This window comes from Cherax quadricarinatus, chromosome 41, assembly GCF_038502225.1.
Source record: "Cherax quadricarinatus isolate ZL_2023a chromosome 41, ASM3850222v1, whole genome shotgun sequence".
Classification (NCBI taxonomy): domain Eukaryota; kingdom Metazoa; phylum Arthropoda; class Malacostraca; order Decapoda; family Parastacidae; genus Cherax; species Cherax quadricarinatus.
In genome coordinates, this window is record NC_091332.1 from 5,404,351 (window position 1) to 5,426,954 (window position 22,604).

Here is a 22,604-nt window from a genome sequence, read left to right on the forward strand (position 1 = left end):
TTCGTGGACACGAGGATTTTTTTTTTTTTCAACAAGTCGGCCGTCTCCCACTGAGGCAGGGTGACCCAAAAAGAAAGAAAATCCCCAAAAAGAAAATACTTTCATCATTCAACACTTTCACCACTTTTTACCGTACATAATTACAGCACCTCTGCAAAAACAGTGATTATGTGTGAGTGAGGTGAAAGTGTTGAATGATGATGAAAGTATTTTCTTTTTGGGGATTTTCTTTTTTGGGTCACCCCGCCTCGGTGGGAGAGAGCAGACTTGTTTAAAAAAAAAAATTTACAGTACGTACTGCATAAATTTTCCAGTAATGCAATAATAAATTAAACAAATTTTATGAACTCCAAAAGAGATTGCTACCTACCCTCCACCTCTGGAGTAAAGTCTGGTCCCAAGATCTGAGTTACAGATTGATTATTTCGACAAACATGGAGAAACTCTGTCAGATACTCGGATAGAAGACACGGAGGAGATGCATTAGTTACCAGACGGGCTGTCCACAGAGGGGCTGAACCAGGGTCAAGATCACTGTATACATCACTATCCACCAATACATCTTCACTCACACACGGCCATGTAGCAGATAGGTGTAGCTCACTGCAAATACAAGAGTAGTTAGCCCACCTACTATTAAATTTTAGAGAATTTTCCACTTATATAGTTTGCACTCTGATTTTGTTAATTTCCAACTTGTTTGCAAAAGGATGATTCCAACACATATACGTGTAAGTCAAAATACAACGTACTAGCTTCGACAACAGAAATGGGGGTACAGCAGCTGGGAACCACATTAAGAGAAGGGAATATAAGGTTGGAGTGGTTGGTGTGTTTGTTTAACCTATGCATGAAAAAGAGGAAGATAATGAAGGATTGGAAGAGAGCATGCATAGTTCCCTTGTACACAAAGGAAAACAGGACAAAAGAAAATGTAAGAATTATACAGATACAAGACTGTTGTAGTGGGTTAAAAGAGATTTTGAGTGCTAGGGCCTCTGACTCTAAACAGACTTGTGTGAGCACGTTAGATAGGAGTGAGTGGAGGCAAGTGGTTTTTATGACTCAACATGCTGTTGGAGTGTGAGCAAGATAACACCTATGAAGAGATTCAAGGAAACCAGTTAGCCTAAATTTAGTCCTGGAGGTGGGAAGTACAGTGCCTGCACTCTTAAGGAGGGGTTGGGATGCTGCAATCAGAGGGTAATTTGAAGTGTGATGTCAGTTTGCTTCTACCAAGACAGTGACCGAATGAATGATGATAAATGCTTCCTTCCTTGGGTCACCTTCCCTTGGTAGAAGACAGCTGTTTAGGAAAAGATAAATAAATGAACAATATCCACATTTCCCTCACATTTTAAGTAATGATACAGAGAATGTGAAAAACTATCAATTTCTGATGCAGGAAACACATGATCTAGTCATATCTGTGGAGGCCAGTGAGGCAATAAACAATATATTTATAAATGTTATCTGGCCATTGTACAAGGAAGCAATCATTAATTGTGGATGGGATGGTTTATAGCCTGGAATTCAATCTTTCAATGAACATGAGCCAGAAATTAAGAGGGGAAATGGTCCTTGGCTTTCTGGGTCATTATTCAAAATTTTATTACTTTATACATTACACTGTCATTAAGTCAGGCTCACTGTGTATGAAAGTGGATGGACTAATAAAAGAGGAAAAAATAAAAAATTCATATATAAAAAAGTCAAAATATCAACTAAGAAATAGTATGAACTCCATGGGGAAGTGGAACAGAATTCTTCCTCCGTAAGCCATGTGTGTTGTAAGAGGCGACTAAAATGCCGGGAGCAAGGGGCTGGTAACCCCTTCTCCTGTATAAATTACTAAATTTGAAAAGAGAAACTTTTGTTTTTCTTTTTGGGCCACCCTACCTCGGTGGGATATGGCCGGTTTGTTGAAAGAAGAAGAAATAGTATGAATCTGTGAGTGACTAATAGTTAGAAACTAAATATATAACCAATACAATGGAAATACAATACAGGTGGGAATACAATGGTTCTAAAGACTTAATATTAATTAACAAATTAATAAATTAAGCAAAACCTGTAAAAAAAATAGAACAGAGTATAGATACACTAGCTAAAGAAGCAGAGTGAACACGCATAAATAAACCAAATTTTACATTAACTTACCTAACTGGGTCACTTAGAGCTCCAAAAGGCAATTTTCCCAAATCAGAAAAACCAACGTCAGTTAGTGTGGCATCAAAGTCTGGTGGCTGCTGTGTCCAGAGTGTATGAGGCCATTCAGAAAGAATATACGTGAACCTCACAGATACCAAAACTGGAGGGGAAGTCTCATTGCACTTGAGTTTACTTCGAAATACATCCAAAAGCCCTAAAAACATAAAGGAGTTTAGCAAATACTATACAATAATGTACTCGTATACTATACTAGAATATAGATCTAGATTTTAAAAACAATGTTATTTAAATACAGGAGGTAGAATTATCCATGAATTATGTTGTGTGCCTACTTCACACAAAGATTCCTCAACCCCATTAGATGCTGGCTTTCAATATATTTAATTATAATCATAGCGTAATGAATACTTCACAGTTTTTCAAGGAAACCCACATAAAAACTAAAACACATCCACTTTTAAGGGTACATTTGTGTAAGCACTGATGGGTTTTAAAATGCTCTTAATGAGCCCCTGTTTCATCATATAATTAACATCTGTATCAGCTGATTTTTACAAACAAATTAACAACAGGTCTTTGGCAAAATGTACAAACAAGATATGAACCATATTATAAAAAGGACATCAAGTGAAAAAATAAGCATATGACGTTTGTGGAGAGGAGTACAATTTTTCATTTAACATCAAAGAAATTTCTTACTATTTTCCCTTACAATTCAATTTGATTAAAAAGTCTGATAAAACTTGTGCTTCTACAAAATATAACATCAATTCTATTTTTTAATATACACATCATTCCTAAAATTTCAAAACAATTCTTAAGAATTATTTCTTACCAGAGAGATGAGTACACTGGCGAGGAGGGTGCCTCATGTGAATCATGTCGTAATCGGTGCGAACTCCAGACCCCAGGCCCACTCCAAGGTACATTTTTTCACTTGGTGGAAGAACATAAACAAACATCGGAACCTGACTGAAATTACAACACAACAGTCATGTTTTCTTAAAAGCAGATGGTGATGAATAAATAATGCCTTACCTACATTTTATTTCATATTCAAATGTGTGATACTTAAGAGAAACACACATCTTACCAGTTGGTATTATTAGCAGCTATTGTAAGTGATGATAGCAGAAGCTTAGACTTTGATGGGCAGATAATTGGTTGATTAGCATTTGAAGGTGAAAGAGTGACAAACTCCCTCAAACCATACCAACGTACAAGGCAGTGGGCTCGGGCTGGAAAGTCATTCTCCCTATTCATGATATCATCCAGTGCCTGTGGCCACTTCTCTGTCTCCTCTTCAGTTTCATATTCTGGAAAAAATGTATTTAACTACCCATTCACTATCTTGTGTAAATACAATCCTACAAGGAATTTTTGCTATGTTATTCATTTAAAATTACTGTAATTCTTCACACACTTAAAAGTTACCTTATCACTGCACTTATTAATTTAATTATTTCAGATTTATAAAATCTGGAAAGCATATATAAATAATGCATTTAACGGCATATAGTGAACTACTTTTCATTTAAAAAACATACAAATATGCATTGATATAACATACAATAATGCCTAAAAATACACGAGGAAAGTGTTTCTAGAGAATTCAGTGAACATAGACACTTAAAATTGCTACATGATGTGCAACACTGCCTAAAATGAACTTTCAATATACAGTATTGCATATGCAATATTTTTGCTGTAGGTGATGCAATGCAGATGTGGAGAGTGATGTGATGCAGATGTGAATGCAGATTTTATGCAGATATGAATGATACAGATGACATGATGCAATGTCTGTGATGCAGATGATTTTATGCAGAAGTAATGCAGATATGTAGATGTGACAGATGTGATGCAATGCAGAAGTGATATCCATATACATATGTGATGCAATGTAATATAGAACAGATGCAATGAACTGCAGATGTGATTTAATGCAAGTGATGTAATGTAAATATGATGTGATGCAAGTATGAAGTAGACAATTTGATACAGGTGTGATGTAGATGCAATGTAGATACGATGAAGAAAAAAAAAGCAAGAAATTGCTAACAATGCGTACACATCTGGGCATATTTCAGAAGCAATATATCTAAATTTTAAGTTTTTCACACATTTGAAATAAAGAGCCTGGTTCTTAATAATGCAGGAAAAACCAAACCACACATACACCAGCCAAAAACAAAGCACATGAATAAAAACCATTGAAACAAAAACAAAAAATACTATCACACTAAGTTAAAGTAATTCACATTTATTAACAATTCATTAAGTCATACATATCAAAAAACTTATAATTGACGACTTTAACACTAGCATTTTTCAAGAGTACAAACCGAGTGATACCAAAGGGACTAGCAATACTTTAAACAATGAACCATTATTAATACACTACTACATCTAAGAAATTAATGCATGAAGAAAAGAGAATCCACACCTGTGCTGGGTTCAGACTCGTCAGGTGGAGACTCAACGGTTTCACTTATGATGCAGTGGTGGGTCATCTTAAAGGGAAATTCTGAAAATATTGAAATAATATACATGTACTTCCCACCTTAACTATGCTGTTATTACCTGAAGGTCAAAAAGTGGTAAATAAATTATGAGCAATATTCATAGGAGGAAGAGGAAAAGAGGAGACATTATAACCACAGACAGTAGACCTCCCATATCCGCAGGGAATACATTCTAATACCTACCGTGGATACCGAAAACGAGGATCGTAGCGAACCCTACATACGCGTTTTTTCTTTCGTTTACATACATACCTATGATAAAGTTGAACCCTTTCAGGGTCCAGAGGCCAAATTTCAAAGTGCACACCAGTGTCCAAGAATTTTTAAAAATAATTTTGTTATTTTTTCTTATGAAATGGTAGAGAATCTTTTTCTGAAGGTAATAAAACAAAAAGTACGAAATTTGATGGAAAACTGACGAAATTATGCTCTCGCAAATTTTGATGTGTCAGTGATATTTACGCATCGGCAATTTTGCCGATTTTGACCCCCATTTTAGGCCAATTACTTTATTCCAGTCGACCAAACTTTTAGCTATTTCACTAGTATTACTTCTATTCTATCAATTGAGCACAAGAAATTGCCAACTCAACTGTTTCAGCTACAAAATAAAGTGATTGGAAATTGGTAATTTGGCCAATTTAGAGCAAAGTTCAAAATATTCCAGTTTCAAAATAGGGTCCAGAATAAACAATGCTGGCATTTCTGGCACTAAACTAACATTTCCTCTGTTCATTTGTTACGTTTTCAGGCTTTACAAATGAATTCCATTTTGATTTTTTATTCACATAATGAATTTTTATTTAAACCAAAAAATAGATTTACTGTAATGCAATATTGTAATAATTGAATAAATAATATCAGCACATTTGTGAACATATATTAGACCCACCAGCTGGCGTGTATTAGATGTGCGAGGTCATTTGTTTACTCTTGAACATCGGCAAAAATTTAACATTTCCGCTAATTTGAGCTCAGTTTCAAGCCATTTTCAGTACTAAAACCAATCAAAATCATCTCTATTTCTGTAATATATCTTCCATTCTATCAAATGAGACCAAGAAATCGCAAATACAACTATAAAAAACATATGAAAAAACACTGCAAAGTTACTGTTTTAATCGAAAATTACGGTCTCAGTTTTTTTTCTTTTTCTCTCATTATGCACTGTGTGCTACAGGATTTGTTTTATGTGGTGCACACATACCACATAGATGTATTCTCTCATATCTAGGCCCAAATTTACAGCTCACAGCGTATCAGAGTGAGCTGAGCTCATGGCGTAGATCTACAGTTTGGACCCTCAATGTAAAGCCATTGATCTACGGCACAGACCCTGAAAGGATTAATTTATAAATAGCAATAAGACAATGACAATGATGTGGCCATCCTCCTCCTCCCATCCTTTCCTTCTCCTCCATAAAAAAAAAAGAACTTTTGGTACCTTCAAAAGGAAGAACTAAGAGTCAAACTTGTAATCTAAGAAATTAATGATGAAGTGCAAATACTATCAAATATTATATATCTCACAAAAAATGAGAGAGATCTAGAACTGAGCCACAAGATGGTAAGGGGTGACGACCACTGGAAACTTAAGTGATACAAGAAATTAAACCCTTAAGCTGGGACACCATATTCATAGCTCTTCTTGTACAACTACATGGTATATACAGGTAATCACAAGGAGGTAATTATCACAGTACAAAAACTGCACACCTATTCACTTAAGAGACTTACCGGCAAACTTTACTTCTACTGTTCTCTCACTCCATTTTGCTGTGGCTAACTGTCCTTTACTAAGAGGAGACAACTGCCTCTCTCCTGATAACCTCCACTCGTGCACAGCTTCCACTACAGCAGCAATGAAGCATTCCCATTCTGATGCAGTTGTAAAGTCAACTATTTCAAATACTTCCTGGTCCTGAAATAATTTAATTCATTACTTAATTTGTGAAAGAGAAATGATCAATAGTAGAAAGGGAGGAAGGGGGGTGGGGGAGAAAGCTAAGAATGTTATCCCTCATCCCTTTAGGAAAAAAAATAAAAAAAGGAAAACAAGAAAAACACCACTAGATAACCATGGGAGCTTCTGAGCAATGCCATACAATAGTTTTCCCCTATGTACAGTATGTTTATAAAGTTTAAAGTAATTAATGGGAAAAAAACTATATGGGCTACTCACATTAGGGCAACCAAGGAAGATAGCCCCAGTTCTCTACTTCACTTAGTGCATGAGGAAAAAGGAAAGGTTTTGCAGTAAAAGTGAGCCTTGCACAAGCTTGCAAGTTGAAGCAGTGACTATCTACAATATTTTTTAAATTATCTTTAGTTAAATCATCACTATTTTGCCACCAATGCACATTATATCTATACAGTTTTGTTATACAATAAACTTGCGTAAGCTTCACTAAAGTACATACATATTTTATACGATAAACCTGTGTGACAATATAGCCACCTAAGACAATCACTCAGACATAATGATATTTATTTGTCAACTAGTATTTACTGAAGCAAGGAAGATCTTTAATTGCAGTGTCATGTACAAAGGCATTACAGCACATAGTAGGTTGTTAGACAGCAACCACCCAGGGAGGTACTACTGTCTGCCAAATGAGCGTAAAACGGAAGCCTGTAATTGTTTTACATGATGGTAGGATTACTGGTGTCTTTTTTCTGCCTCATAAACATGCAAGATTTCAGGTACGTCTTGCTACTTCTACTTCCACTTAGGTCACACTACACATGCATGTACAAGCCTGTATATACACACCCCTCTGGATTTTCTTCTATTTTCTTACTAGTTCTTGTTCTCATTTATTCCCTCTTATCTCCACGAGGAAGTGGAACAGAATTCTTCCTCCATAAGCCATGCGTGTCATAAGAGGTGATTAACATGTCAGGAGCAAGGAGCTAGTAACCCCTTCTCCTGTATACAATACCAAAGTTAAAAAGAGAAACTTTAGTTTTTCTTTTTGGGCCACTGTGCCTCGGCGGGATACGGCCAGTTTGTTGAAAGAACTTAAATCATCATCATAATTAAGAATTCCAGTTAATAGTGATATAAAAGTGACATGCTATGATGAGTTAACCTAGGATATCTCTAAAAGTCCTCAAAAAAAAAAAAAATAAATGCAACAAAATCTTGCAAAAATGAAATGTTTCAAAATATACCAATATTATAATAAATTCCCCAAAAATGTGTAAACAGTTATGTGCATACAGTACTAGCCTGGCACACTGATTTTTCAACAGTTAGAATTAGTACACTGGTTTTCAGCTGTTCACAAAGAATGACACTGAAAGAGTATTGCTCCTAGTGGAGTGTTCACCCTTCCAAAAGCTTAAGAAATGGCTGAATTTTTTCAACATTTTTAATGAATTTTAGGAATATCTTAGGTTATAATAAAGGTCACTTTACAAACAGTAATGATTACATTTAATACCAATTTTTTAAATTTTAAATTCAGTTTACTTAAATGCACTGTAATATCTCAATACACATCAACCTAAATATAGAATGGTGGATTTCAGCTATTAATTATAGAATGAACTGTACAATATTTTGTTTTACAGTAGAGATATTTTGTTGTACAAATAGTAAAATCATAACCTACGAACATACTAATCTAACAAAACGTGCCTAACCTAACCTATGATAACCTAACATAACTTAACCTGGCATCAGTACTAAGCATTGACTGGCTCAGATGCACTACCCAACCAAAATAAATGTACTATTTTTGCTAATAACACCCAAAATAAGCTACAAGAAATACTTTTTTCATCATGTACATGGGTGACATGCGATGTTAAATTTAAATTAATGCTACGTTCTGCCAAGCAATCACAAACTATGCCCTAAAGAACTAAATTATAGACCACAGGGAAAAATGCGACATTCACGAATTATTATTATTACTATCAAAATTAAACACTAAACCCACATGGGTCATACTGCGCTGCACAGAACATAAATAATGTGAAAAAAAATTCAGTATGTAAAACATTTATAATTTATTATGACTGGGAAATTACACTGCCACCTGCAGTACTTTCTCTGGATTTTAGAAAAAAAATAAAAATTGAAAACTACTGAAAGAAGAAGCCTTGAGCAAATTTTTACTAATATTACATTTTTTTTTTTACAATGGTCGTGAAAGTATACAGGTGTAAGTAAGTGTATTAAGGTACAGTTAAGGACCCCAATAGAAATAAGTCACTTTGACTAATTTTGGGTTATCCTAGGTACTCTACATATGTGCTATGTATAATAATTTATGTAACAGTATTTATATGTCCCTGTACCTGAATAAACGTATTTACTTAGGTACACTAATTATCATACATAGTAAAATATGTGTAAATTACCTAGGATAACCCAAAAAAGTCAGTGACTTATTTCTATTGGGCGCACATACATATATAGTACATTGAGATATAAGCTAAGATAGCCCAGTAAATTATTATTATAATCAAAAAGAAAATATAACTCAGTAACACAAGAATATGACTGTATAACAAGTCCTTGAGAAAGACCTTAAATATCTTTAATATCTAAGAGATAACCTAGCAGTATATCTATATTATATATCACATCAACAGGTTTACAAATGCTATTTGGTTATGAAAATAAAGGTATAACGACACACAATATAGATAAGAGGCCACAAGTGCACATATATCATCACTACGTTTCGGTCTTGGGACCAGTCATTTGCAGTGACCAAAATCCCAGGACCCAAACGTGTCCATTAAACATGTCCCATGTGTCCTCTTCATCCATATGGTCATGTCAGGAGGACACACTTGATACATACGTCAGCATTTTGGGTGCCCATGGCCAAGAGGTAGAATTTGTGGGACTGACCTCCCACACCAGCTGATACACACTCACCCACCACAACACTGACTGACTTCCTCTCCTCCTATCTCTCTCTCTCTCTTTATTTTTCTTAACTTTCCTACTGGGTATTTTTCTCGGAATGCTATGCATACTGTGGTTTTATTTTTCTGGATGATATTTGGGAACTAAACATTTTGAATTTGATTTTTGATTTTTGATTTGGGAGTGACCCCTTCAGGGTTAGCGCTCCAAGTGAAAATGATAATAATAATAATAATAATAATAATAATAATAATAATAATAATAATAATAATAATAATAATAATAATAATTACTAATAATAATAATAATAATAATAATTACTAATTTTCACAATGGTTTTATAAATTGTAAATTTATATTTACTCAGCATACATAATTTGCTATGGTTTTCTATAACAATTTATTTAGGATTTCACCAGAGATAACGCAATAAATTATAAAAATGTTATTTTTTTTCCATTGGCTTGCTAGTGTTACGTAGTTAATCAGTTATATTTTTACGTAAACATAAATAGATGTCGTTTTATTCTTTACCTTTAATGACGAACCATAACTATGTAGTTTGAACATTTTCTATCTAGGTTCAGAGACTCAACACTTTAAAATGACTTTTCATACTGGCTTCATACAGAAGGGTTCATACGGCAGGGTTCATACAACAGGGTTCATATATAGTTCATACAACAGGACTTATGCAGTAGGGATCATACAGCAGGATTCATACAACAAGGTTCATACAACAGGACTCATACAGCAGGGCTCATACAGCAGGGCTCATACAACAAGGTTCATACAACAGGACTCATACAACAGGACTCATACAACAGGACTCATACAACAGGACTCATACAACAGGACTCATACAACTGGACTCATACAACTGGACTCATACAACTGGACTCATACAACTGGACTCATACAACTGGACTCATACAACTGGACTCATACAGCAGGGCTCATACAACAAGGTTCATACAACAAGGTTCATACAACAGGACTCATACAACAGGACTCATACAACAGGACTCATACAACAGGACTCATACAACAGGACTCATACAACAGGACTCATACAACTGGACTCATACAACAGGACTCATACAACTGGACTCATACAACTGGACTCATACAACTGCACTCATACAACTGCACTCATACAGCAGGGCTCATACAACAAGGTTCATACAACAGGACTCATACAACAGGACTCATACAACAGGACTCATACAACAGGACTCATACAACAGGGTTCATACAGCAGGACTCATACAGCAAGGTTCATACAAGAGGGCTCATACAGCAGGGTTCATACAACAGGGTTCATACAGCAGGACTCATACAGCAGGGTTCATACATGAGGGCTCATACAACAGGGCTCATACAACAGGACTCATATAGCAGGGTTCATACAACAAGGTTCATACAACAGGACTCATACAACAGGACTCATACAACAGGACTCATACAACAGGACTCATACAGCAGGACTCATACAACAGGACTCATACAGCAGGACTCATACAACAGGACTCATACAACAGGACTCATACAACAGGACTCATACAACAGGACTCATACAACAGGACTCATACAGCAGGACTCATACAACAGGACTCATACAACAGGACTCATACAACAGGACTCATACAACAGGACTCATACAACAGGACTCATACAACAGGACTCATACAACAGGACTCATACAACAGGACTCGTACAACAGGGTTCATACGGCTCCTGGAAGCCATGCAGCCCTAAGACCAACAATAACAACAACAAAGGCTGACTTGAGTTAGCTGGTTCAAAAAATTAGTTTCTATTATTACACAAAGATAATGCTTAGACGTAACCCTACAAAGATTGAGTTAAAGCTAGACGACCTCCAAGAGCTAACTAATAAGCTTAAAGGTGACACTGAAGCTAAGAAAGGCAACGAGAAGCTAGATGGAACCTCCAACCTGGAATTGCAGAAAACAAGAAAGGAAATAATTGAAGAGAGAATTGGTTACAATCCCAGGCCACGTAGACCTAATTAAGTGTAAGCCATTTTTTTAAGTTCCTGGGAAACTCGAGCTGTACGACCCCGGTGGTTTAGTTATGATTATAATTTGTTTGCCCGAAATGTTCTGCATACAAAGGGGCTTTGGGCATGTACACCAACTATTATATTCTTTTGTACAACCATGTATCATGTCAAAATAAACTATTATTATTATTATTATTATTATGATTATAACGAACCCTAATACAAATAAGTCATTCTGACACATGCTGCTATGTATGATAATCTGTGTAACTGTGTGTATACCTGAATAAACTTATTAATAATGTACGACCCTAGTGGGTTTAGTGCTTAGTTATAATTGTAATAATAATAACTAGACGATATCCTAGGTTAAGTTATCCATTTTTTTTTTTTCACAGTTGGGTTACTTAGCTGTTTTAACTTTTAAGGTTTAAATAATAAGATATTACAAGGATCCCAATGGAAATAAGTCACTGATTTTTTGGGGGGTTATCCTAGGTAATTTATGGTATGTATGATAATTGTACTTGTGTGTACCTGTACCTAAATAAGCTTACTTAATTAATAATCTTGGGAAATTCTCAAGCTGCACATTTTCCCTTCACGTTTTTCCTTAAGACTTACTGTAATTTACTGTTGCAGGCTTGCAACTTCTTTCTTGATCATTTTCGATCACTGATGCTTTTATTTTTTATTGCTCCAAGTCCTCTGCATGGGTCAGGTATGCTGCTGTCTTTCCTAATTATCAATACTTTGCAAATATAGTCATAATAAAACAGTATACTGTATAATAATTGTAAAATGAATCTAAGAGTTGAGATACTTTTTCATCATTCATTTAGGTTTACAATGCAGAAAAATTATTCAGTTACAATTGTTTAGGAAATTTACTATTTAGTTAAAATAATTTAAAAGTTCCTTTTCTAAAATATTTATTCTTTTTGCAGATTCTACACTAAAATGCTGCCGAGAGAAAGCCAGTCAAGTTTGCCATACCAAATACTGTTGTACCTTAATGGCTGGTATTTGGCAGTCTTCCTGGTTGTGGAGGTGCTAATATTTGCCTTCAAGACATTTGTGTTACCTTATCCTCCTGGGAACATTGTGGCAGAAGTGTTCCTTCTTATCTTCTTTGGTGCCACTGAATCAGTGAGAATATTCATGGGAAAGAAAGGAAATCTCACAGAAAGAATAATATCATTAGTAATGTCAATAATATTCACAGCCCCCTCAGTTCTTGCCATGTTGTATTTGCTACTTTGGCAAACTTATGTCCTTCGACTAGAAGTTGTATTGGTATCTGTTGCAATTGTATTTGAGGGAATTGAACTTTTATTTGCTTTGTTAGCTGTTGTTACTATAAGTAAATCAGGGTGATGAATATTGCTTATTCCTGCATCCACAGTCTATGTTATTCTGTATGTCATTGGGCAACACTGACCAATTTTGTAACTTGTTACTTTTACTCTAGACATGAAACTATATCCTCTCTTCATTGGTTAATTTGTCACAGATATTCCTAGTGGTTATGAATGACTTATAGGTTTTTGATTAAGCCTGTCAGAAAAGACAATTTAGTTGGAGACTAATTTTGGTAATTAAAGGACTGTGAGTAAAATGCTGTATTTATATATATTAATTTCAGATATTTAAATTTAACATAGCCTAATTGATAAAAGAAGTGTAGAATTTTGGAGCAAACATAACTAAGTAATTATAAACATATTTTTAAGAAACTAATTTTATTAGCTCTAGAGTTTGATGAGTGATATTTCATTGCCTGAGAAAGCTTGGTATAGTTCTGTATACCAGAATCTTTTAAGACAAAACTTTACATGTTCTTTTGGAAAATTCTTGTTCAGCCAGGTTGTGATGGCTATGTGAGCCCCACATAGCAATAACCCGGTTGATTCAGCTATCACCAGGGAAGCCTGGCCTGGGGGCCAGGCAGCAAGAACAGAAAAGCACCCAGAATTGGTCACAGGTATACCCTCTACCAAAATGTATCTCAGTAAAGTCAGTGAAGAGTGAAGTCTTGAATGTGAACCATTTTGTTTGGCTTCCTCCTTTATAATTTTTGTATTATTTTAAATGACATACATTACTTTGGGGTTTGAATCCTGTGTCTTGTAGTATTAGCAAAATTAGTTCAAACAATTGCTAATATGTGATATCTTTCCATTCCTCGGCAGTCCACGGCAGTGACAAGTGCATTGTGTACTGAAATGGGCGATGTCACTTTTCAAAAACCATCAGGATATGAACGAATGATGGTGAATGTTGGCTTTTAGCACTTTCCCCGTGAATCGCTGCAGAGAAACAAATCTAGTGCTTACGAACCTGTGGCAGTCCAGTCCTAAAACTAGCTGCAAGTTATACTGTGGTTAAAGCACTGGCCTACTAGTTTCAATGACTATTATTATTATTACATTCGTGGTTTGGTGCTAAACCACCTGAAGGGATCGTACAGCACCTGGGAAAAAATGGAAGTATTCAGGTTCGATTTAAGGAAGGGAAGCACAGGCCCAGCCCTTTAGATCAAGAGTCCCTCTCCAGCATCATAACTTTGTAGGTTCTATCATATCTATTCTTAAAGTTATGTATAGATCTAAGTTTATGTGTGTGTGTGTGTGTGTGTGTGTGTGTGTATCGTGTATAAAGACTAAGACTAACTTGATACACATAGTTAGGTCACTGCACAATCCAAGAAAGCTATCCCCTGTATTGCATAACCTCAGTGCAGGCAACTGGATTATCACAGTGTGGCATAAGTTTGTAATGCAGCTAAATATTAGCAATAAGACTGAAGCAAATAAGAGGCATTCACAAATCATATGGAAATTTATATTACAATTCTTCAATAAAAATGGAAAATTTGGACATAACAGCCCAAATTTGATTTAAACTTTCCACTGAGAGACACCAGTTTTGAAGCTAAATTGAAGAGGCATTCTCTTGTTATCTCAGAGACTAACAGCCTGAAATTAGGAAAGTCTATCCTCCTTAAATTTTAAAATGCTTTAAAAATGCATTTTTTTCATCTTTCTGTTCTCTCTTATATTTTATTTCAAATTCTCTACAATCTTTTAAGAAAAAAATATTTATAGTATTTTTTAAGAAAATGCATTTTGTTAAAATTGTTAAAAAAAAACTTGGAAGATGGCACCCCTTAAAGCCCAAAATCCATACAACATACTATACGTACTTATAATTATGATACATGAGCATTTATAGTTTGAAGCCGATTAGAAGAGGTATTTTCAAGTATATAAGTGAGCACAAATAAGAAGCGTGTTTGCTAGTGCTCATCAAACAGAGGATCAAGGCTCCACCATGTCTTGCACTGAATGACCCACAAGGGTTTAGTGCTTAAAATTAATTAACTATTAATTAGCTATCTAGTTATTACATACAGGGAGGGTGTTTCAGGGGTCAACGCCCTCATGGCCCAGTCCATGATCAGGCTTCGTGGTGGATCAGGACTTGATCAGTCAGGCTGTTACTGCTGGCTGCATGCTAACTGACATATGAACTACATTATTATTATTATTATTATTATAATAAAAAAGAAGTGCTAAACCACTAGGGCTATACAGCGCTGCAGGACAGGAAGGAAGCGGGGGTATAAGGTGGCAAAAGGGAGAGGAATAATTAGTAGGTTATGGAGAACAGCGGGGCAGTGGATAGTGCAGGGGTAGATGGTAGCAAGAGATTGAGGTAGAAAGGGCTGAGGGGAGTGCGAAAGGTATCATCATCAGAGTTTGTGGAGTAAGTCAGTTGTTGTCAAGAAGTCAGTGAGAGAGTCAGGATTAAAGGAGGGTCCATCAGCAAGAAGGGAAGGTAAAGAGAGAGTAGTGGAGCGGAGACGATGTTGGAGGTAAATTCTGCGTGCTCGTTGATAGGGCAGCCTAATAGAATGTGGCTAACCGACACTGGAACCTGATACGTCTCACAGAAAGGAACAGGGTGCCTCTCCATGAGATACCCATGAGTAAGACAAGTGTGGTCAATGCAAAGATGGGAGTAGTCTCCCAACCTCGACATTGATGACAAGAAGACGGCCAGTAACCTATACGTACTCAGTTTAATAGAATGAAGTTTGTTACCGAGTAGATTAGACCAACATTGTTGCCAACGGGTGTGAAGGTGGGTAGCTATTACAGCAAAATAGTCCGGAAATGGAACACCTCTATATGAAACTGGTAGGTCATGTACTGCTGACCGCGCAGCAGTGTCTGCCTGTTCATTGCCCTGTACATCAACATAACCAGGGACCCAACAAAAAACAATATCTTTATGCTTGGTAGAGATACAGCATAGCCAAAGTTGGATATGGAGGACTAGGGGGTGAGGTGTATCAAATTTTTGTATAGCCTGTAGAGCACTAAGGAAGTCTGAGACAACCACAAATGATGACACAGGCATAGATGCAATACAGATAAGTGCTGCAAGAATGGCATACAATTCAGCTGTAAAAATGCTAGCCGAGGATAGTAAATGTCCTTGCACAACACTGTCCAGAAACACTGCTGCGAATCCAACACCATCAGAAGACTTAGAGCCATCTGTGTACACTGCGATGGCATGAGAATGAGAGCAGAAGTGATCAAGAAAAAGAGAGCGGGAAGCTACCATAGGCAGTTGGGCTTTCACGCAAGGGAGTGAGAAAGAACAGACTCGAACAGCTTGGACTTCCCAGAGGGGCAGGGAAAAGTGAGATGCTACATGAACATAGAAAGGTGGTAACTGAAGGGAAGACGAGCGAATGTAGGCGAAGAGAAAAGGGACGGGGCAAACAGGGGCAACGAACAAATAAAGAATATCTACTAACATCGGTGATTATTCTATATATGGGAGGAATGCGGAGATCATGAGTGAACATAGTAGCGAAGGCAATGAGCATCATGGCTATCGGACAAGAATGGAATATTCGCTTCTGCATAGAGGCTCTCAACAGGGGAAGAGCGAAAAGCACCAAGGCACAAACGTAATCCCTGATGATGGATGGGATTAAGGCTCGAGAGAGTAGTAGGAGAGGCCGCTGAATAGATCTGATCACCATAATCAAGTTTCGATAAAATGAGGGCTGAATGTAGACGAAGGAGAGTTCGACGATCAGCTCCCCATGAAAGATGAGCAAGGGTTTTAAGAAGGTTCAGCCGGCTGTGACAAGTTGCCTTCAGAGAGGTAATGTGAGGTTTCCGGGATAACCTACGGTCAAAGAGAAGGCCTAGAAACCTGACTGTATCACGTTCAGGGATACGTGAGTCATAGAGGTACAAAGGATGATCGGAGATGACAGAGCATCTAGTGAAAGTAATTGGGTGAGTTTTGGTATTGGAAAATTTAAACCCATGCGTGGTGGCCCAGTTGGAAACACGGTCGACTGCATGCTGGAGAGAAACTGTAATGAGGTGACAGTCAGCGCCTGCACAAGCAATAGCAAAGTCATCAACATAGAGTGATGACCAAATATTGGATGGAAGACTAGAGGCCAAATCATTTATAGCAAGGAGAAAAAGTGTTGTGCTCAGAACACATCCCTGGGGGACACCCTCAGCTTGGACAAAGTCTGGGGAGAGCACATTATTAACCCGAACACGGAAATGTCTGTCGGTTAAAAAGTTTTTAAGGAAGGATGGTAGATTGCCTCGGAGGTCTAAGGAGTGGGCTTGGGCCAAAATATTATACCTCCAAGTTGTGTCATATGCCTTCTCAAGGTCAAAAAATATGGCAATAACTGAGTGGTTATTCGCAAAGGCATTATGAACATACATATCCAAGCATAGTAAAGGGTCTATGGTAGAACGGCCCTTACGGAGAGACTGTTGTGTGTCTCTAAATACCACATTAAGCATTGATTTACCATACGTTCCATCACTTTGCAAACTGCACTGGTAAGAGCAATGGGACGATAGCGGGAGGCATTATGTCCCGTAGTACCTGGTTTGCAGAAAGGGAGAACAATGGCAGATTTCCACAGCTGGGGAAGAACTCCTTGTGACTAAATAAGATTGAAGAGGTGTAAGAGGACCACAAGGGCTGATTGATGTAAATGTTGTAACATCCGAATATGAATGTCGTCAGGCCCAGCTGCCGATGATCAGCAAGCTGAGAGTGTCGCTTCCTGTTCCTGAAGTGTAAAAGGCACATTATACGGTTCTTCAATGAGAGAAGAAAAGTCCAAGGGTGGTAACTCTCTGGCAGACTTTGAGAAAAGAAATGAGGGGCATAGATGGAGCCCCTGAGAAATACAGACTAGATGATTGCCAATTTCAATGGCAACGTCAAGAGGGTTTGCTATATCAACACTGGCCACCTGCAGAACAGGAGCCGGGTCAGGAGAGTATTTACCACTCAGTTTCCGTACTTTTTTCCAGACTGCACTCACAGAGGTAACCGAGGTGATTGTGGAAACATAATCTCGCCAGCAAGTGCGTTTAGCATCACAGATGACATGGCGAGCAACTGCTCGCTTCTGCTTAAAATCAAGAAGTCTCTGTGGTTCTGTTGTACCGGTACCTGCCCCATGCAGCGTGTTTCAAATGTACTGCCCGAGCACAAGTAGGAGACCACCATGGCACACACTTATGAGAATGCCTGCTTGATGTTTGGGGGATAGAATGAGAAGCTGCGGTTAAAACTGATGTCGAGAAGAGGTGTAAAAGCTCATCAGTGGACGATGAAGAAGGAACCTCACTAAAAGCAGTTAGTTGCGAGTAAAGGTCCCAGTTTGCTCGATCAAATTGCCAGCGAGGGCTACGAAGAGGTGGTGAATATGAAGAAGTAAGAATGATTGGAAAATGATTGCTGTTGTGTAAGTCCGGTAGAACAGACCAGGCAAAGTCTAGCACAGTGGAGGAAGAGCAGACCAAGAGATCGATGCAAGAAAGATTATGAGTACGAGGATCAAAATGGGTGGGAGTACCCGTATTTAAAACATGGAGGGGGTGAGAAGCGAGAAAAGCCTCCAACTGAATGCCACGTAAGTCACAATGAGACCCCCCAGAGGAAATGGTAGGCATTAAAATCGCCAAGTAACAGAAGTGGTGGCAGTAAGGATGAAACAAAAAAGGCAAAATCTGCGATAGATAATGGCCGAGAAGGGAAGAGACGCAAATAACATATTGTAAACCACTTATTCAAGTGGATACGGGATGCAGTGTAATGCAGCGAGGTATAAACAAATAGTTGATGGTACAGAATATCATTGCATAGAAGAAGGGCACTTTCATTAAAGGTCCCATCAGAAAAAGGATCCGAAGAATACAATAAATTATAGCCTGAGATGGATTGGAAAACAGCTGAGTGTAATTTTGGTTCTTGTGAGCAAACATCAACAGGGGAAAACCGTGAAAGCAACATCTGAAGCTCACCCCGATTACCCCTGAGGCTGCGGATATTCCATTGTAAATAGGCCATGATTGGCAACGAGGAAAATACCAGGAATCCGCAGGTAAGGGCACCTATGGACTAGAGGGGTTAGAAAAATCTACATGCGGTGGCATCAGAAAACATTCAAACAGCGAAGGAACGGAGCGTTGCGAAGAATGGAGTTGTGGAGATGGAGGAGAGGGAACAGAAGGAACAGGAGGCGGATCAGTGTCCATCGAAGGTTTAGTCTCTGCAATATATTCCGAAATAGCTTCAAGTGTTTCTGAATTCAAAGACGTTGTATGGGAGACAATATTGGAGACAGAAGGAGGAGGGTGAGTAAAGATTGGGACAGTAATGGACTGTACTAAAGTAGGGGGGGACGAAAGCATGTTGGGAACTGGAGAAGAAGTGTGGGAAGAGATAGAAGAGGCAGAAACCTGGAAGGTGGCAGAAGAGGGAGAAACTTGGGAGGGGACAGGGAAGGAAGGCACAGGACGAGGAGGAGGGTGAACCTCCACACTTGTAATAGAGCCAGTGAGAGGGAAAGAACCAGGCATAGAGACTGGAAAGGTAAAATGTGGAGGTGGAAGAAGGGAAGGAGGGGGCAAAGATGATTTGAGCAATGGGGATTTTTTGGACTTCTGAGAAGTAGAGGGGCGATTGGTAGAAAGTGTCATACGAGGTCTTGTCGATACCGGGGCTGGTGAAGGAGAACATGAAGATGTGAGAACAGACCGAGTTGTTGAAGAAGGGACGTCTGAGCCCGGAACAGCAAAAGAATTAGATACAGGAGTGACTATGGGAGGGGTAGCCACATAGGAGGTTGCAGAAAATGGGACCCCAGAAGTGGGGGGACGTTTAGAAACACGAGAATAAACACGGGGTAGTCTCCCTTGGAGGCGGAGATGAGAAACGGCCATAGCATAAGGGAGACTGCCTCTTTGAGGCAATGGATTTCTCGCTCATTTAAGTAGACCTGGCAAAGGCGAGAGTATGAAGGGTGAGCCTCATGACAATTAAGGCAAGAGGGAGGGCGACTACAAGACGTATTAGAATGGTCATTGGCACCGCAGACTGGGCATTCGGCCATAGATCTGCAATATTTTGCTGGGTGACCAAATTGCCAGCAATTTCTACACTGTTGCGGTGTAGGGATCACCTTTCGAACTTGTAACCGATATCCTGCTACATAAACAGAGGATGGGAGTTCATGGCTGTCAAAAGTTAATTGAGCCACATTGCAAGGGTAGCGTCTCTGCCCGCGGGCAGGAAGAACATAAGTGTCTACCTTGAGGATTGGGAGATCTTGGAGTTCCAGCTGTTCGAGAATGTCATTGCCACATGTCTGGAAATTCTGTTGGACTACTGTATGGGGCACAGTGACAGTACCACTACAAGTATTGAGGGAATGATGTTTTTTGATAGTGACAGGAATAGTATCTATATGTGAAAGAAGAGAAAGATCATGAGCTTGGGTAACATTCTGAACAGTGATGATGCATGTACCGCTCTTAAGAGCATGAAAAAAAAATATCTCTACCAACATAGCATAGGAGCACTTTGCCAATACTATGGTCGGAAAGATAGGCAATAGAGGAAGTTGGTTGTAAAGTAAAGAATTTAGTTCATTGTGCATTCCGAAACTGAGCATGGAAAGGGAGCGCATGATGTGTCGATCTTTTCCGAGTAGAACGAGAAGGTGGCGAGGTATCATCATCAGGCAATTGTCGTTGGTGTTTAGGAGTGGGACCAGAGTTGGTTCGACGTGGGACGGGCTGGCGATTCAAAAATTGCCGCACTGTAGAGGGAGAGGCCGGAAGCATAGTCAAAGGAGAGAGGAGGTCAGACAAATCGAAGGAGTCAGTCAAAACCCCGGTACCTGAAGCGGGTGATGAAACGGCACCAGCAAGAGATACAGGGGCATCAGGAGTGGCTGAAGAGTGGTCAAAAAACGAGGCAGGGTCAGAATGGGGTGCGGTATCAAGGAGGGGCCTGGGGATAGCAGGTTCATGGACTAGGGTTTCCATGGTTAGGTTACTTCCTTCTTTTTGTTTTTAAGAAAAAAAAAGAAAAAGAAAAGAAAATAAAAAGAAAAAAAGAATAAAAAAAGGGGGGACTGGGGAGGAATAGTTCCTAGGAGGAATGAAAGTGCCAGAAATCTCCCTCCGTGCCCAAGAGGACCTCAGCACCGCAAGTAGCGCAGATTCAGCATGGAACCCGTGCCATACCCTATCCTTCATGCCAGTAAACCAGCAATCCGGGATAGCAACCTCACATCTGCCGAGCTACCTTGGTGGACAAAAGAGAGGGTGGCCGGATATCCACCACAAAGCATACCTCCTTCGGCCACCACCCCCCAGAATCTGAAAGGCAGCCTCCAGAGATACACCCGTCGCCCGAAAGACACCCAAAGCTACCCCCTGGGAGACCAGAGAGGGATTGGGACATCCCCAGGCGATCCAGATTCCACGGCAAACTACACGACCGCCAAGAACCTCAATGGAATGGGATGGACCCTGGTACCCTTTCCCCTACCTAGGAACTAGCGTGCTTGTGGGAAAAATCCCAAAGGCCAAAAAGAGGAAGGGCAAGAAGGAGTGGGGAGGAGGAGTACGAGGAAAGGAAAAAGGGAGGATGGGATAGGAAAGGGGGGATTGGGGGGTAATTAGGTTCAGTCTGAGGAAGGAGACCAACAGGTCTAATTCCTCAGACCAAGAGCCTCTTCACCACGACAAGGATCCCCCCTTGAAGAGGATATGACCTATAGCCCTGCTGGTCAGGTACTGTCTTTAGGGGTCTGTCCAGCTCCCTCTTGAAAACAGCCTGGGGTCTCTTGGTAATCCCTCTTATGTATGTTCTGAGGCAGTTGAACAATCTTGGGCCCCTGACACTTATTGTGTTATCTCTTAGCAGACTCATGGAGCCCCTGCTTTTGATTGGGGGAGGGGATATTGTACCCCCCTGCCGAGTTATTACATGAGAAGCACTTTAATGAAATTAGCAAATCGAAATTTACATTATTATTATAATCAAGGGAGAAGCGCTAAACCCGGTGGATTATACAGCGCCTGGGGGGGGGGATGTGGAAGGCATTCAGGCTTAATTCGGGGAACTGGAGCACAGATTCAATTCCCTATATCAAGAGCCCCTCACCAACATCAAGGAACCTTCCTTGAGGGGTCGAAATTTACAGCTCATAATGCTCAATTCTTGTTTTAGTAATGTCCACTAACAGAAAAAGTTTGAAGCCAATCAGAAAAGGTATTCTCTAGTTACTGATTTCCCTTTGATTATAATAATAATAATAATAATCTAGTTACTGATCTGATTTCAATGATAGTTTTTTTAACAATTGGATTTTTCGTTATCGAGTCAACAGCGGCCTAGTCATTTTGATCTTCAATAAATCGTTTCAAGTCACTGGTTCATTGGCTGGTAACATTGTCATGCTGAATAGGTAAATATTGGTCAGTTAGCAAGAACTCATTTAAAATAAAGTCATACCAAAAAATTTGTCTTATATGTTTAAAGATCTTTTTTTCATTTATGTTTATGTAAAAATTAATAATTTTGTACCAAAAGAACCTTAGTAAACTTACCTAACCTTATTATAACA

General features: G+C 38.7%; 1 protein-coding gene and 1 long non-coding RNA gene across 2 annotated transcripts in view; one reads left to right on the forward strand and one right to left on the reverse strand.

Moving 5' to 3' along the window:
• The window catches only part of Rab3GAP1 (RAB3 GTPase activating protein subunit 1), a 38,365-nt gene extending 28,693 nt beyond the window's left edge, over nt 1–9,672 (reverse strand). The window contains exons 1-7 of the mRNA XM_053786832.2: nt 9,518–9,672; nt 6,435–6,618; nt 4,619–4,699; nt 3,266–3,488; nt 3,008–3,144; nt 2,161–2,365; nt 371–603 (exon numbers count right to left, since the gene is read on the reverse strand). Of these exons, the coding sequence (XP_053642807.1) occupies nt 371–603; nt 2,161–2,365; nt 3,008–3,144; nt 3,266–3,488; nt 4,619–4,699; nt 6,435–6,618; nt 9,518–9,538 (1,084 nt within the window). The 5' untranslated portion in view covers nt 9,539–9,672. The remainder of the gene's footprint in view (nt 1–370; nt 604–2,160; nt 2,366–3,007; nt 3,145–3,265; nt 3,489–4,618; nt 4,700–6,434; nt 6,619–9,517) is intronic.
• Nucleotides 9,673–11,352: 1,680 nt separating this feature from the next.
• Nucleotides 11,353–13,657, forward strand: LOC128695890 (uncharacterized). The gene is made up of 2 exons (XR_008408076.2): nt 11,353–11,623; nt 12,559–13,657. It is a non-coding gene; the product is annotated as an uncharacterized lncRNA (long non-coding RNA).
• The last annotated feature ends 8,947 nt before the right edge of the window (nt 13,658–22,604 follow it).